At 44.8% G+C, this 17058-nt stretch overlaps 2 protein-coding genes across 2 annotated transcripts in view; both read left to right on the forward strand.

The window, feature by feature from the left end:
• The first annotated feature begins 338 nt into the window (after window positions 1-338).
• Window positions 339-7486, forward strand: sh3bp5la (SH3-binding domain protein 5-like, a). Its single transcript, XM_015949685.3, has 6 exons — window positions 339-793; window positions 1100-1162; window positions 4169-4297; window positions 4666-4830; window positions 5382-5555; window positions 6188-7486. Exons 1-6 carry the CDS (start codon window positions 563-565, stop codon window positions 6728-6730), a joined length of 1305 nt encoding a protein of 434 aa, XP_015805171.3. The 5' UTR covers window positions 339-562; the 3' UTR covers window positions 6731-7486.
• Window positions 7487-8212: 726 nt separating this feature from the next.
• Window positions 8213-17058, forward strand: part of gabbr1a (gamma-aminobutyric acid (GABA) B receptor, 1a) — a 285354-nt gene continuing 276508 nt past the window's right edge. Inside the window, exons 1-5 of the mRNA XM_070550979.1 lie at window positions 8213-8435; window positions 11890-11976; window positions 12091-12155; window positions 12910-13048; window positions 16815-17000. Coding sequence (XP_070407080.1) covers window positions 11898-11976; window positions 12091-12155; window positions 12910-13048; window positions 16815-17000 — 469 coding nt within the window. The 5' untranslated portion in view covers window positions 8213-8435; window positions 11890-11897. The remainder of the gene's footprint in view (window positions 8436-11889; window positions 11977-12090; window positions 12156-12909; window positions 13049-16814; window positions 17001-17058) is intronic.

Below are 17058 nucleotides of genomic sequence, written 5' to 3' on the forward strand. Positions count from 1 at the left end.
AATACAGTTTAAAACCAATAAAATGTCAAAAACATGAAAACGTTCGACTCGTAGTGTTTATAAAAACTTTGTAACCAGTGTTTTGTGGTCTACGGTGGCCGCACAGGCTCATACTCCTTAGCTCCTCTTGCAGGTGTCGGGTCTATTTTCCATTTGTGATGATGACATGATACCGAGCAGTCCCGCTAGCTAGCCTAGCTATAGTGTTTGGGGTGCCGATTAGAGATGGAGGATGGAGGAGGCTTAAAGGGGGGTCATACCGATAAATCTCATTATTTTCTTTACTTCACGGTAGCTGTTCGTTTTCACCCGTTTGCTGAAACACAACCGTTCCGGTGTTAGCCTGCTAGTAAGCTAGGCTATGCTAGGTTAACGCTGAAAAGGGTTTTTGTGGGATGTAAAATGGCTACAGTTTCAAACCCACTTCTCTTCTGTTCTGGTGCATTTCTCTGATTTACCTCTGTTCGTGTTCCGGTCGGTGGACTGGGTTTGTAAAACAAACAAGCCGCGTCCGCTGGGTGAACGACCCTAAAAGCCCCGCCAACGCCGCCCGGCCCCTGGAATGGAGCCAGGCGACTTGCGAGAAAGCCCCGCCGGTTCCGGGGAGTCAGATGTCGGGGAGTGGAGGGAAGTGACTCCCGGTGAGGAGGATGACGAGATCAAAGCGGCAGAACCTAACGGAGCCAAGGCTGAGACGGAGCTAAGAGACATCTGCTGGGAGGACGAGAAACAAAGGAGTGTCGGAGAACCGCTGCACAGTCCGTATGAAGAGGAGCTGGATCCCCGGATCCAGGTGAGACTACCGGCCGCTGATGGTTACCTGTCAGCGATGATCTAACCACCATCAAAACAGTAGATGTGACTCACTGGGTGCCATTACCGCCGGGCTTTTTTCAGATTAGGATACATGGATGATTAATATTTAGAAGGACTTTATCTTAATTACATTTAGCAATAATCTTTGTTAATCTGGTGTTCGGATTGGATTATCGCCTGCTCAGGCCGTCCGTTCCAGTTTATGATCAATATTATCCTCAAATATGTAGTCATTACACATGTTTTTGTTCTGTTCGTTTCCATATTGTTATTTTTCATACAGGAAGAGTTGGAGCACCTTAATGAAGCCAGTGCGGAAATCAACAGACTGGAACTGGAACTGGATGTGAGTGATCACTGATCAAATATATAAATACATCATTATTATTAATAAACTATATTTTAAAAAACCTGTACGTTGGGGTTTCCCCCAGTGAATAAGAGGGTAGCCTCCCTCCTCCTACGTGTTGGGGGGGCGGGTTCTGACTGTGGTCTGTGCTTATGCACCAAACTACAGTTCAGACTACCCACCCTTTTTGGAGACCTTGGAGGGGTTGCTGGAAAGCGCTCCTTCCGGTGACTCCCTAGTTCTGCTGGGGGACTTTAACGCTCACATGGGCAACGACAGTGAGACCTGGAGAGGTGTGGTTGGGAGGAACAGCCCCCCCGATCTTAATTTGAGTGGTGTTTTGTTATTGGACTTCTGTGCCAGTCATGGATTGTCCATAATGAACACCATAAAGGTGTCCATATGTGCTCTTGGCACCAGGATACATTAGGCCACAGCTCGATGATCGACTTTGTTGTTGTTTCGTCTGACCTGCGGCCGCAGGTCTTGGACACTCGGGTGAAGAGAGGAGCGGAGCTGTCAACTGACCACTACCTGGTGGTGAATTGGCTCAGATGGTGGGGGAGGATGCCGGTCAGACCAGGCTCAAACGTATCACGAGGGTCTGCTGGTAACGTCTGGCAGAGTCTCCTGTCAGAAGGAGCTTCAAATCCCACCACCGACAGAACTTCCAAAATGTTCTGGGGGAGCGGGGGACATTGAGTCTGAATGGACCCTGTTCCGTGCCTCCATTGTCGAGGCGGCCGACCGGAACTGTGGTCGCAGGATCGTCAGTGCCTGTCGTGGTGTCAACCCCCGAACCCGCTGGTGGACACCGGCCGTTAGGGATGCTGTCAAGCTGAGGAAAGTGTCCTATCAGGTCTTTTTGACCTGTGGGACTCCAGAGGCAGCTGACGGGTACCAGCAGTCCAAGCGGAACGCGGCTCGGGTGGTCGCCGAGGCAAAAACCCGGGCAAGGGAGGAGTTTGGTGAGACCATGGAGCAAGACTTCCGTGCAGCTTCGAGGAGAGTCTGGTCCACCATCCGGCGCCTCGGGGGGAAAGCAGTGCACTACCAACACTATCTATAGTGGGGACGTTGTGCTGCTGACCTCTACTCAGGACGTTGTGGATCGGTGGGCAGAATACTTTGAAGACCTCCTCAATCCCACCAACACTTCTTCCAGTGAGGAAGCAGAGTCTGGGGACTTTGGGTTGGCCTCTCAAATCTCTGGTGCTGAGGTCACTGAGGTGGTTAAAAAGCTCCTCTGTGGCAAGGCTCCAGGGGTAGATGAGATCCACCCGGAGTTCCTTAAGACTCTGGATGTTGTGGGGCTGTGTTGGCTGACACGGCTCTGCAATATCGCATGGACATCGGGGGCAGTCCTACCGGACTGGCAGACCGGGGTGGTGGTCCCCTTATTTAAAAAGGGGGACCGCAGGGTGTGTTCCAACTACAGGGGAATCACACTCCTGAGCCTTCCTGGTAAGGTCTGTTCAGAGGTTCTGGAGAGGAGGGTCCATCGGATTGTTGAACCTCAGATTCAGGAGGAGCAATGTGGTTTTCGTCCTGACTGTGGAACACTGGACCAGCTCTATACCCTTAGGGGGATCCTAGAGGGTGCGTGGGAATTTGCCCAACCAGTCTACATGTGTTTGTGGATTTGGAGAAGGCGTTTGACCATGTCCCTCGGTGGGCCCTGTGAGGGGTACTGTGGGAGTATGGGGTACCAGGCCCTCTGATATGAGCTGTTAGGTCCCTGTATGACTCGTGTCAGAGCTCGGTCCGCATTGCCGGCAGTAAGTCGGGCTCGTTCCCAGTGAGAGTTGGACTCCGCCATGGCTGCCCTTTGTCACCGATTCTGTTCATAACCTTTATGGGCAGGATTTCTAGATGCAGCCAAGGTGTGGAGGGCATCCATTTTGGTGGCCTGAGGATCAGGTCTCTGCTTTTTGCAGATGATGTGGTCCTGTTGGCTTCATCAGAATGTGATCTTCAGCTTTCGCTGGAGCGGTTCGCAGCCGAGTGTGAAGCAGCTGGGATGAGGATAAGCTCCTCTAAATCTGAGACCATGGTCTAGATTCAGAAAAGGGTAGAATACCTTCTCCGGGTCAGGGATGAGGTCCTGCCCCAAGTGGAGGAGTTTAAGTATCTCAGGGTCTTGTTCACGAGTGAGGGAAAACTGGAGCGTGAGATCGGTAGGCGGATTGGTGCTGCATCTGCAGTGATGTGGGCGTTGTACCGGTCTGTTGTGGTGAAGAGAGAGCTGAGTCAGAAGGTGAAGCTCTCGATTTACCAGTCGATCTACGTTCCTACCCTCACCTATGGTCATGAGCTTTGGGTAGTGACCGAAAGAACGAGATCACGGATACAAGCGGCCAAAATGAGTTTTCTCCGAAGAGTGGCTGGACTCTCCCTTAGAAATAGGGTGAGAAGCTCGGTCATTCGGGAGGGGCTCGGAGTAGACCCGCTGCTCCTCCACATCGAGAGGAGCCAGTTGAGGTGGCTCGGGCAGCTGGTCAGGATGCCTCCTGGACGCCTCCCTGGTGAGATTTTCCTGGCACGTCCAACCGGGAGGAGACTTAAAGGTAGACCCTGGACACGGTGGAGGGACTATGTCTCTCACCTGGCCAGGGAACGCCTTGGGATTCCCCCGGAGGAGCTGGCCCAAGTGGCTGGGGAGAGGGAAGTCTGGGCCTCTCGCCTTAGGCTACTGCCCCCGTGACCCGACTCCGGATAAGCGGATGAAAATGGATGAATGGATGGATGGATATTAAAAAAGGTAGTAGTTTTTATGTTGACATGACAGCTGTTTGCTCTAAATGTTTAATATTCTACTTATAAGGCACGCAGTGTGATGTATGGAAAAGGTGGGGCTCTTAAAATGGAAACAATATCACTGGTGGTAGTTTGACACTCAGCGAATTGATTGTTCACTTCCAGCTGTTCTCCTGCATGAAATGCGATCAGCTGTTCCAGTTGAGGTAAATCTAATCTTTTCATTTTCATGCATTAACCATGAAGGACGCCAGATCGTGCTACAGGAAGATCCTGACCGAGTCTGCCAGGAAGCTGAACGCTCAGAGCTCTCAGCTCGGCAGCTGCATAGAAAAAGCAAGACCTTATTATGAAGCTCGTCGCCTTGCTAAAGAGGTATTAATGAGTTAATCAGTTCTGTCTGGAGTCTTTATACATAAAACTGCTTGGTGTCTTGATGAGTCCAGTTCTTACCTGGTTGTCTTGTGTCCTAGATGACACAATATTTTTATTATATTATTTAAAGACAGATTCTACTTCTTTTTACCGGAAACGAGACACTTTTTTTTTCTCCAATTCAAACCTTGTGTCTTTATGGGCCAAGTCTCAGACTTGGGTCTCTGTCTCCTCTTTACCTGAATGTTTTTCTTTAAACCCAACCTGTGATGAAACACTATTTTGACTCACATCCCATTGGACTTGTTCTGATCAGTGGGGTTGTTGTCCCGGTCTGCCTCTGTAAAAGGATCTTCTGCTCCCTGTAGGCTCAGCAGGAGACCCAGAAGGCTGCGCTGAGCTATGAGCGAGCTGTTTCTATGCATACGGCTGCCAGGGAGATGGTCTACGTAGCGGAGCAGGGCCTGATGGCCGACGGCAAGAACACTCTGGATCCCACCTGGCAGGAGATGCTGAACCACGCCACCGCTAAGGTAAATAAAACAACCAGCCAGGTGACACGGGGCTGAGGACATGAGGTGGACAGCAGCTCGCAGGAAGTCCTTCCTGGTTTTTGTCATTTCCTCCATATTTGAGCGTCGCTCTGCTGTAATCTGTAATCTTAGTGAAACTAGATGAGCTGCGTGCATTATTAAAGACAGGAAATGTGAATCAAAACAGAATCAGTGAGCTGGTAAATTAGCTGAGGTGTTTATTAGCGTAAACCAGTGATCCCCAACTCTCTTCCCCGAGGACCGGTCTCCAGCATGTTTTAGTTCTTTACATAGTCCAGCATATATGATTTACCTGGCCAGCAGCTCATCAAGATCTACACAAGCCTGTTAATTATCTGCTGATTAAAATAAGGTGTGCTGAAGCAGGGAAAACAATAAAACATGCTGGATACCAGCGCTTGGGGAAGGGAAATGGGGCAAACAGACTTTTTTATATGATTGAGCGCATGCACACTCAATGTCTGGATCACTGTCAGATTAACATGTTTTAGTGCTTCTGATGGAAACTGCTGCTCCTGTTTGTCCTGCAGGTGAATGAAGCTGAAGAGGAGCGGATCCGGAGTGAGAGGGAACACATGCGCGTCACGCACGCCTGTCAGGAGGCCGAGGCTCGAGTCCAGATGCTGCAGAAATCCCTGAAACGAGTCATCTTGAAGTCCAAACCTTACTTTGAGTTGAAGGCCCAGTTAAACAACATCCTGGAGGTAAAACAAACAGCAGGAGTGAAGAAAAGATGCTATTTGTGTGGAAGGGCTTTATGGTGCATTCACGTCTGGGTCGGCTCAGTCTGGTAGACCCTGGTAGGTTACTGTGTCCACATCTGGGTAATCTGTGCATTTTCCGTGCTAAACCGATGGGTTTTCTTGGATGCGGTCAACTTCGAGCTCAGCCAACCCAACACAGCAACGACTGACTGAAGTTCATGCTTAACTATAGAGGAAGCCTCTGATTGGTGGGTAGACTCAGTCAGCTGCTGCTTTCTGCATGCGCGATTCATCATCAGTCCGGATGTAGCGGGGTAAACATCTCCTCTGACTGCAGCTCAAATCTGCTGCTCCAGCCATGGCTGCGTGAAGACGACTTGTGAGAGGAGCCTATGGCAGCACCACTGCTCAGTGAGCGAGTGAAGCTGCGTGCTTCATGTCGGAGTCATGATGCCCACGTCTGCCTTTGTTTACAAACTTAAGGAGGACATCACAGAGTTATTTGCGTGTCTTTTGCCCCGCTACCAAGACTGAACCGACCCAGATGTGACTGCACCATTAGATGTTTTATAAGTGACGATTATGAAGATGATGGTGATAGTGGTGGTGATTATGGTTTTCTGTATTTCCAGGAGCACAAAGCCAAAGTGATGCAGCTGGAACATAACGTGTCCAAAGTGAAAACCCGCTACTCCATTGCTCTGAGGAACCTGGAGCAGATCAGCGAGCAGATCCACGCTCAGAGGGGGCGGGACCCGGCTGAGGGAGCACCTCCCACTGGCTGTGGTGGGCGGAGCCCCCCAGTTGGTGCCGAGTCAGACGCCAGAGTAAAGGAGGAAGATGGAGCCTGTGGGGGCGGCGCGATGGGGAAAGATCGACTGGATGCAGCCGTGGATCTGCTGGAGCGATACAAAGAGACAGAAAACGAGAAGGAAAGGGAGCGAGCCGGCTCAGATTCCCTATCTGTCTTCAGCCTGCAGACCATCGCTTCCGATTTGGAGAAATACGACTCTGTTGAGCACCTGGGCGACCTCAGCGACGTCGGGAGTGTAACTGGGGATGAAGGGGAGAAAGAAAGAGGAGTGATGACTAAAAGAGATGTACTGATGGAGCCGTCGATCCGAGAGCGCCAGCAGCAATTCTCCAAGCAGCACTACCGGAGCTTCAGCTTGTGAGGTCACAGGAACCCCACTAGTTCCAGGAGAGGAAGGTGGTACCGATCAGCTGGGAATTAAACCGGAATGGTTCTGTAGTAAAATGTAATTCAGCTCATGTCCTTTGTGCTTAACACTGACACAGTTATAACACAGCTAACACTACCCCCCCCCCCCCCAGTCGAGCTCCGCTCCCTCTGGAGCTTCTGGGTAGAACTTGTTCCTTTAGCATGACGGAACAATGAGGAACGCTAAAATAGTCCCTGTTTGAACTGACAAATTTAAGCTAGAATCTTTTTATCTTCTCAGGCTAATCGTTGATCTGATCATGTCACGCCCAATCAGCTACGAGGAAATGGGGTCACATGACTCAGCAAGTCAGGAAACTATGACAAAAGCGTTCCTGCAGAACAAAAGCACGTCTTATTCAGTATTTGTCTCCCGAGTCTCATGGAGCTGAGGTACTTTTGGCAGCAGGAACACGTTTTTCGAACGTTCCTGCACTTTGGCCTTTTAATGGCGTCTCTCAAGTCTTAACTGGTGTTTATGACATTTTAATGACCGTTTGTGACATTTTAAACGAACACTGATAAAGAAGCTGTTTTATTTAAGTTGTAACTGCAGATTTGTCTTATTTAAATATTGTTTACAACTCCCAAGTTGCAACAACGCTCCTGTTTATTTGCCTTGAACAAAGCTCCTGCTGTAACTTGTGTGCCTCTGACTGAGATGGTCGTTGGAACACCTTAAGAGACCAAGTCGGACCTTATAATCAGACTCCTGGTGAAACATGAAGATGATTCTGATGTTTATTTGCCTAAAACGCCGACCTGTGACCTGTAAATGTTTGTAATTATTCAGAGCTGGTAGATATGACCCACGCGTGCCGCTGGGTGGATATGACTGTTTTAGTTGTACAGATGCTTCCTGCAGATGTATTTAAATCTCATTTAAACTGAAACACACCAACAGCTGTAAACTATTCCCAACTGTCACTCCCCATTTCACACGTGTAACCAATAAACGGATGTTTGCCTCTGGAGCTGCTGGCTTTATTTATTTATTCATTCATTTGTGTGTTGGATTCAAGCTGAACCTGGAGGATGAGGAGGAAGATGGATGCAGGAAAGATGATGTCTTTCTCCTGCTTTCAATAATTCAGGAGGACGCAGATCCGGCGCGGTCCTGATGGAGGAGCAGTAAGGAGCAGCCCGCTGCTAGTTTAAGCTCTAAAGAGCTTTTCAGCTCGAAGCGCAGCAGGACGAGTTGGAACTTTTCCCCCCAGCCCAGTGCTGCTTCTCTAGACCATCAGATCTACGCTGCGGACGCAGGCTGCTCGTTTGTTACAGAGGAGGCGGATGGGCGCGTGAGGGGCTTTTACGCACGGTGCGTCTCCATCATGACGTCGCGAATTAGCTGGATTGTAGGAGAGAGGGGAGGAGGAGAGCGGAGGGAGTGAGCGGATTCCGTTCCGTCGTTAATGTGGATCTTTTTTATGTGTGGATTTTTCTCGTTTCTTGTGTTTTTTTTTTTGTTTCATTCCACGCGCTGCTTCAACACACAGAACCGACCGGACGCTGGATTAGAGGGTTTGTTTACGTGGACCGGATTGCAGATTACAGCCATATTCTACAAGCCATAGAACCCGCTGCAGAGATGCATTTTCTCTGGGAGTAATCCGACAGCCCGGGCTCTCCCCATCCCGCCTGGACGCGTCGAACCGACAGTAAGTACCCGCTCCGGTTCGTGTCCGTTCTGCTGCGGTGCAGCCGGTGGTGATGTGGACAGATGTCACTCTGCATATTGGATGTGCTCAGCAGGCCCGGATCCAGACCTCCAGTACCCGATCCGGTTTATGCTTCAGAACCCACACGCGTAGTGGCTCGGTTCGGTGTGTTCGGCCTTTCCTTTTGCAGGCCGGTCAGCGGCAGACGGTGGCAGCCTCGCCGTGACCCTCGCGGCTCTGCAGCTCGCGCTCCGCCGCGCACGGATTGCAGCTTTTGGGTCGAGTTGTTTGAGTCCCGCGCGGATAAGCGGAGAACATCTGGTACGTGGTTCTGAACGGTACCGGTACCGTATACGTGGCTGTGGAGGGGTGTTAGGTGACAGGCCCGAGCTGAGCGCGTCTCCATCTGTCCACATGCTGTCCTCATCCTAGTGGCCCATGTAGGTTCACCCCCATCCCCAACACACACACACACACACACTCACACACACACACACACACACACACACACACACACACACACACACACACACACACACACACACACACACACACACACACACACACACACACACACACACACACACACACACACACACACACACACACACACACACACTGGCCTATAAAGTTAGTTGATATATCAGCATCACTATAATTTTGTTGCCCTGTTTGTCCGTTTTTACGCCCCGTAGTTGTGAAACCCTGCATTTATACCAAACCTGTGACTTCAGGTGAATGACAGCTGAGGAAGCCTTGCCCCCTCTGGGGCTCTAAAGCTCAATTACTTCCCAGTAAAGGCACCACCCAGAGTGTAAAGTTGTCACCGGGCGCTGTAGGGTGTTCTGATTTCATTGGTTTTACACAGAATGTTTACCTGCCAGCTGATGATGTCACACTCTCATACAGGTAAATGCTGATATGTGAGTCTCCTTCCACCTGCTGTCTCTCAGTGCTGTAGGACTGATGGTGTCCTCTCAGGTTCCCTCAGAGTCAGAGTTAGGGTTGGTCAACGGTCTTTGTCATTAATTCAGCTGTCAGGTCAGATGCAGGAGTGTGATTGTCATGGAGACCATAATGAGCATCTGGATGCAGTTTAAACATTTCTGTTGATCCTTGTTGTTTTGACACGCCTGATTAAATCCACATATCTTCATTTTGTCTTAACTTGTATTATTATTCAGTTTGTTTTGGAGCTTTGAGGCTGCAAATGTATATATTTTTGTATCTACCTTCTACATGGACATTTTAACTTCCTGAATAGTTTTTAAGTTAATCAGAAATAAAATGGTTAAATTATGAGTCTGTTATTAATTATGATCAGTTGGGATAAACCAGAAGTGGTCCAAACTAAATCGGCGCGTCAGAGCGATCCAGTTGTCAGAAATCTGCATCAGCACCATGCTTTTCCATTTTCAGTCACTTGTTTAGAGATAAGGGTCAAACGAGGAAAACACTTAAGAGTAAAAATCATCATCTATTCTTTTAATGTACATTTTTTCTTTTTTTTCCACTTTGTAAACAAGCACCAACTCATTCTGTCAGATTGATCTAAAATATGATTAAACTTTTAATTAAAACTTAATCATAAATATGAAATGCTATACCTCTGTGAAAAGTTTTCTTCAGAACATCAATGTTTGGGAATTTTGTCTCCGAAGCAGGAAAAGCTGCTTTAGGGAGTCAGATTAATCAGAAGCTCACATTTGGATTATTAATTAGAAACATTACATTTTTGTTTTATAAATGTTTAAAAATTCCTTTTCATTAAAAAAAGTCCCTAATTTTTCTTAATCTAAAAAAAAACCCATAATTATAATGTATGTATGTGTATATATATATATATATATATATATATATATATATGTGTGTGTGTGTGTGTGTGTGTGTATATGTATATATATATTTTCTTTGTTGGTTCAACTAGTTTTTAGATTCATCTGACCTGCAGTAACCTCAGCCTGCTTGATTAGTTTATCTTATGAAATACTCATATTTAATAATTTCTTGAATTTTGAACCTGGCGTGACTTTTTAATAAACCAAGAACTTTATTTTAACATCTCATTCTTTCTTTAACTCATGATTTAACTTTCAGGAATTATTGTTGATGTTTTTTATTTTAACAATCTGCTGATTTGTCAGTCAAATTATAACTAGTAAAAAATTAGACAGAGCTTAAGAAGTTTTTTTTTCTGTGGGTGTTTCTTTTTTCATAACTTTTTTACTTTTTACTTGATTTTAACAATTTTTTCAACAGCATAATTAAACAAAATGGAACAAGGGGAGGCGAGTGTTCCTCCAGAACTCACAGACTGCCAGCCTGCCTTTGCCATATGCTGGCGAGTGAGTCTTTCCACCTGGACAACAAAAGTCTTTTGACCAGCAAACAGCAATATTTACTTTTTAACTTTTATTAGAAGTTTTATCTAGGGATGCTCGATATGTTTTTTGACCGATATACCAATATTATCAACTCTTAATTTCCAATACCAGTATAAACCAATAAGGAAGGTCACCTTCTCAAAATAAATAAATAAAAATAAATAAATAAAGAATAAATAAAACATTAACATCCCATATCTTCTATCAAGCATGCTTACATAAAAAAAATCTGAACAAAATGATAACTACTTTAATTTAAGTCAGTAGGAAAAGTATCATGATTATTTTGTCTCCAGCAGCATCTGAATCTCATTCTCCCTAAGCGTGATGCTAGTGTGTTACAGTTAGTAGTGTAAATTTTCTTTTTCCTGTAATTTGCAGCAATGGTGAAACATTTATAAAGATCTTCAGAAAAGCTTTGAGTGAAGATTCTTGTTTTGTTTTAGTCGTTAGTGACCGCAGGGGGAATTTCTACTTCACAAGTTGTGGCAAATAGGCTAAAATTTCTCAAAAACATGATCTCAAATCTGTCATATGTTAACATTTTGAGAGAGAGATGAGAAGTAGCTGAAGAGTTTGATGTATAATATGTGTATGGTATGTAAAATCTGTGTCATTCCGAGACTGAAAATCGATACCGATATCGATATTGCTATCTGACAATATTAGTGGTAGATCGATAAAATCGAACATCCCTAGCTTTATCCCGTGTTTGCTTTTGTCGTTTCACCCTAAAAGCTTTTCCAGACATTTTTCTTCTTCGAACTGAAGAAAAAGTCATTTTTCTGTGAAATGCTATTGAAAGGAGGCACAAAGTACAAGCCTTGTACATAAGGCCTTTAAAAGGGGACTAAACTGACTATTATTGAGTTCAAGAGACACAAAGGCGGAGAGGAGAATGGGTTCAATCTGAAAATGGAGCTCCAGCTCAAAAGTTGATGTAGTGAAAAAGGAAAACGGTGAGTTCAGCAGCAACACAGCAGGGAGATGCCTTCCTCTTTTATTTTCCAGCCACACTTCCATGCTTTAACCCCCCCCCCCCCCCCCCCCATCTTTTCCATGTTTTTCAGATTCAGAAATGGCCTGGTTCTTGTTCCTGATTGTCCTCAGCGCTCTCCCTGGGCTTGTCGTTCCAATCCATAATTCATCGTCTGGAGGTAATCTGTGTGCAGGAATCTTTCCGTTTACAATCAGCTTTAAAGGATTCCCGAATGAAGCCCATTTCAGCTGAAATGTGTTGTCCTGTTTAACTCTCACTCTCCATCATCCAGGCTGCGCCATCATCCGGCCTCCGAGGGACGGCGGGATCCGCTACAGAGGCCTCACCCAGGAGCAGGTACTGGATTATAATCCTGAATTTATCCTTAAGTAACGTCACACCACAGAACCGGTTAACATCAGCCTGTCAGGAATAAAGTTGTTATTCCGAGACTAAAATTAAAATAAAAACTAAACACAACCAGTTAAAAATTTCCCAGAATCCTTAGCGGATCAGGCAGCAACAGCAGGAGTTGTACCACAGAACAATAAAAAAATGTACCTTTTATAAACTTCAAAAATCTTATTGTGAAGGAGAGATGGAAAGTGGGGGTTCTGCAGAAATAAAGGCCTAGATTGGTTATCAGCTAGATAATAAAAGCACAGCTGGGTTGTGGTAAAAGTAACATTTGTTAGTTTTTTCTCCACATTTTGACTTTATTTTTGACCTCCTGACGGCACTATTACGCTGATTTAGGAACAGGTTACCTGGATTTTAGTGGTAAAATCAGACAGCAGCTTGTGTGACTTTTATGAGTTCCTAAGAGGTTAATTTTAATCTTCTGAACAACAAATGATGAAAACAAGATGATGTTACTGTGTGTAAAGCTGCTGAAACCCTCAGCTAACCTGTAACCAACCATTAGTGTGCAACGCTCCAGGTGTTTGGCTGCAGCTAGTAGGACACAGCAAATCTGACAATGGTAAAACTCAGAGTTTGACACTTGAATTTAATCTGTAGTTTTCTAGCCCTGATTCAGATTCTGACTCCAGAGGGTCAGAAACAGGAAGAACCAGCATCCATCACATGTCGAACTCTGCTTCCTTCACAGATCCGCAGCGTTCAGATCCTGCCTGTGGATTACGAGATAGAATACATCTGCAGAGGAAACCGGGTGATCGTGGGCCCAAAGGTCAGGAAGTGTTTACCCAGCGGCACATGGACGGACATGACACAGCAGAGCAGATGCCGTGAGTCCTTTCTTCTGATTCTCATCTTACTTTCATCCCGACACCAACCTAATTCTCCAGTGTTCTCCTGATGCGGTCGACGTTGGTCGGAATAAACCAGCAGCAGGACAGGAACCCTCACTCGCCCTTGTGTCTGACCTATCTCACCTGTAGCTAATTTTCTGAACAGCCTCTGTTCAATGAAAATGAGCCAATGTACTTCAGGATTGATGAGCTAACAGCTAGTGTGAGCAAAGACCAAGGAGTGCTCTAAATTGGCTCTAATCTTCTAAATTTCACAGCTGTTCATGTGGTGTTGTTTATAAAACTTGACATAAGTTTTCACCTTAAACTGGAACATGCAATCCTGTGTCCTCTAGTCCTCTAGGCTGAAGCATATTAGTTCAAGTGACAGTGTGTGTTTTTCCTGGTGATGGGGGCAGTAGATACCTAAATCGTTGCAAGCAAGCAGTATTTTTGTGTTGGAGAAAGACCTTGCCAATGGATGCCCATTAGGTTCAAAAAGCCCAGAGGAGTGCAAACTTTAGCAAAATAACAAGCACATCAGACTCCCTTTCATCACTGGCAACAAGTAAAGAGGTAAATGTGTAAAACAGCAACATTTAAGAATGGCGTAAATTTTGTAACAGTTTGTTACAAATCAGTAAATGCATTTTGTCCTCATGGGCTCCCGTAGAAGGAAACATGGCATCTAATATGGCGTCGCCCAGTGACTTAGTATGTATTTTTGACCCGATTTTTATGGTTATATGTTACGAAGCTGCCAATATTTTTCAACAACTGGGCGTCATTTCATTCATTTTTAACAACATTTTGATGGATAGTTCCAGAAATTAATGGTAAAAACTACACACTGTCTCTTTAAATTGTAGCTCTTTCCTCTGGTCCAGTTTCTTTTCACAGGAAAAAAAACTGCTTAATAAACACAAACTAGGTGAGAAGGTTCAGTCTGCTGGTTGGTCAGATCATCAGGGGCGGGGCTCGGTGAGGCTGAAACTTGTGTAACATAAGTACCAGTGATTAGCATGCTAATGTCACTTGGAACAGAAGTGAATTATTTAATGATTTATCATTCTTTGTGAAATTGATATTAAAGCTGGTCGATGTGGACCAAAAAATCTCTCTCTCTCTCTCTCTCTCTCTCTCTCTCTCTCTCTCTCTCTCTCTCTCTCTCTCTCTCTCTCTCTCTCTCTTACTTACTTTACATATATCTATATCTATATCTATCTATCTATCTATCTATCTATCTATCTATCATCTATATATATATATATATATATATATATATATATATATATATATATATATATATATATATATATATATATATATATATATAGTAAATTTAGCAAATATAGTAAATTTTTTTGCCCAGGAAAAAAACACTTCCTCATATCCTAATTAAATTAGAGTAATACTTAATTAATTAATTAAATAGATTTTAGTGTTTCATTCATTAAGAAGGCAGACATTGTTGGAACAGCACCTTCACTCATAACGGGAATGGGTAAAGATGTGTCTGAGATATTTTGGCAGCTTCAGGCTCCTGTACCTGCTACCTAGTTATATGGGGGGTTCAACCCATTCCTAAAAAAATACCCCAGGAGAAACAAAACCAGTCAGTCATGATGAAAAGGTTCTCTGAAACACCAACATCCCCCCAGAAATGAAAAAAATGAGATACAGAGTTTAGGCCAGAACATGAACCAGACTTTTATGAATCTAGATCAACGTTTCTGTAAAATTCAAATGGTTAACCGGAGAAGTAAGAACATGTATAATGACCACTTGGGGACAGAGAAGCAGCAAGCTAGCGGTAGCCATACCTGCTAATGTGATAAAGTCACTGGTTATATATTTATATGGATATAAACTTTACTGGGTCATCTAGTGACTTGTTTGACATCAATATTTTTTTAAATCTCAAGATTTTGTCCACTCCTAATTGATTAATACGTTGTTGTTATTGTTGTTGTTGTTGTTGTTATTATTCTTGTTGTTAGCCTCAAGGGCAACATGCCAATTATAACTTGTAAGTCGCTTTGGACGAAAGCGTCTGCTAAATACATAAACATAATATCAGCGAACAATAAAATTGTAATATTTGGTGTTTTTTAATAGAAAATGTGTGGAAATCAACCCACCATGTTATAAACTGCTGATGTAGCAGCTGATCAGGCACCTGGGCTGGTTTGTGCAGAATCACCGGCTGCGTTCCATTTCCCGCACGTTGCTTTTACTCTTAATGGGTTTCTGAGGGACGGTTCATGTTTTCTCCTTAACCGTCCCTTCAGACCTGCAGGATTGAATAGTTTTGTGTGGTTCTGGATGCTGTGGCTCTGGTATTTTACCATCAGCTTAACTGGGAGGTGTGGACTGTGTGTTCACCTGGAGAAAATCTCCTGCAGCCTTTAGTTTTTTTCACCTCGTGTCCTGAGGGAGTTTTCTGGCGCTTGTGCTGCTACGCTTCAATTAGCATTTGCAGACTTCCCTCCCAAAATAGCTGATGACAACCAGACCCAGAACGTGATCCACGAGTCAGCTGCAGGATCACCAGAACCTCCTGCTTCTGCTGCATGACTCAAACAACAGAAATCTATTTTAATTTCTAATTTGAATAAATCAGAGGTGGAAAATAAATCCCCTTTCTGTTTGATAGCAGATGTTTGTGTGAATCTCTGGTTGAGTCCAGCCCATCCCGGTACTGAGCTTTTGTTCTGGCTTAGACTCAGAAACAAGACATCCTAAAAAAAAAACGATATTAACCGTAACCTCAGCTCCAGAGACAGAATTTTGGTCCTGTTTCCTCAGATGCTTTAGTTCTAGTTTAACTTCCAGAAAAAATTGGTAAATATTTTCGTTTTAGAATTTTTTTTCATTTAGTAAAACAAGAGTTACAATAAAAGGTAAATGATTAATATTAATATAAAATATAGTAAGATAAACATTTTTCTGTTCGTATTCAAACATTTCCATTTCATTTAGAACTTTTTCTATTTAATAGATTTTATTTTCCAGGTAAATTCAGGTTTATTTCAAGAAAACTATAGATTATAAACCTACAAACCTGAATGTGGAAACCGGGATGAGGACCATGAGCCGAGCTCTAGACCAGAATGATTTCCTCATTTTTGATGACTTTGTGTCCCAGAGAGTCCGATTTTCCGACTCTTCCTGTTATTCCAGCTCTCAGTGGGACTTTCTGGCTTATGTAACAGCCAACTGAGCTCGATGCTGCGAGGAAGATTCAGCAACTCTGCAGCTAATCAGAATTATCTCAGGAGCTCAGCCGGATTCTGTCAGGAAACCGAAGCAGAGAAGCCGAGCTAGGGATGATTTGTGTCTTTATTCCTGCTAACTTAATCCTCTCCTCCTTCCTGTTTTTTGTCTTTGAGTCACATGAAAACCATCAACCGTGAAAGTCAACAGGAGCAGCTGATGGGATGGAAAAGTTCCTGTCTGGATTCTTCTTTTACTTTCTCTGAGAAACTAACTCCGTTTCAACAGTTTTTAAGGTTTTCAGGATTAATGAACAAATTAACTAAATCAAAACTTAAATTCAATGAAGAAAAACAACAATAAGGGTTGAAATTTCATCCAAATCTAAATGAATGAAGAATAGTTTGTATTTTTCTGCATGAATGTTATTTTAGTTGATTTGCTGCTTTATGATTTAGTGGTGGTTCTGTTGGAGCGGCATGGATGGTCTGTCAGAAATATTATTGGAAGTGCATGAGTGAGAACCTGTGGTTCTGCTGGTTCCCAGTGCTCCTGTGTCCGCGGGTCTGGACGTCTCTGGAGAACGGCCGCGTGACAGCGAGGCCTGCGGGGCCACCGGTGGAGGGGACGGTTCTGCACTACAGCTGCAACGCCGGCTTCATCCTGGAGGGGAGGAACAGTAGCCATTGCACCAAGCTGGGGAAGTGGGACGCTCCCAAACCCACCTGCCTCTGTAAGTCCCTCGGCCATCCTGCCTCCAGCCTGTGGCTCTGGGGCAACACAGGGTCACA

The sequence above is a fragment of the Nothobranchius furzeri genome, chromosome 5 (genome assembly GCF_043380555.1).
Source record: "Nothobranchius furzeri strain GRZ-AD chromosome 5, NfurGRZ-RIMD1, whole genome shotgun sequence".
NCBI classification, from domain to species: domain Eukaryota; kingdom Metazoa; phylum Chordata; class Actinopteri; order Cyprinodontiformes; family Nothobranchiidae; genus Nothobranchius; species Nothobranchius furzeri.

Excerpts from the sequence above, each read along its gene's own strand:
- sh3bp5la (XM_015949685.3), top strand. The coding sequence starts at position 563 with ATGGAGCCAGGCGACTTGCGAGAAAGCCCCGCCGGTTCCGGGGAGTCA. Across the intron at positions 794-1,099 it reads AGCTGGATCCCCGGATCCAG|GAAGAGTTGGAGCACCTTAA; the intron begins GTGAGACTACCG and ends TTTTTCATACAG. Across the intron at positions 4,298-4,665 it reads CTCGTCGCCTTGCTAAAGAG|GCTCAGCAGGAGACCCAGAA; the intron begins GTATTAATGAGT and ends TGCTCCCTGTAG.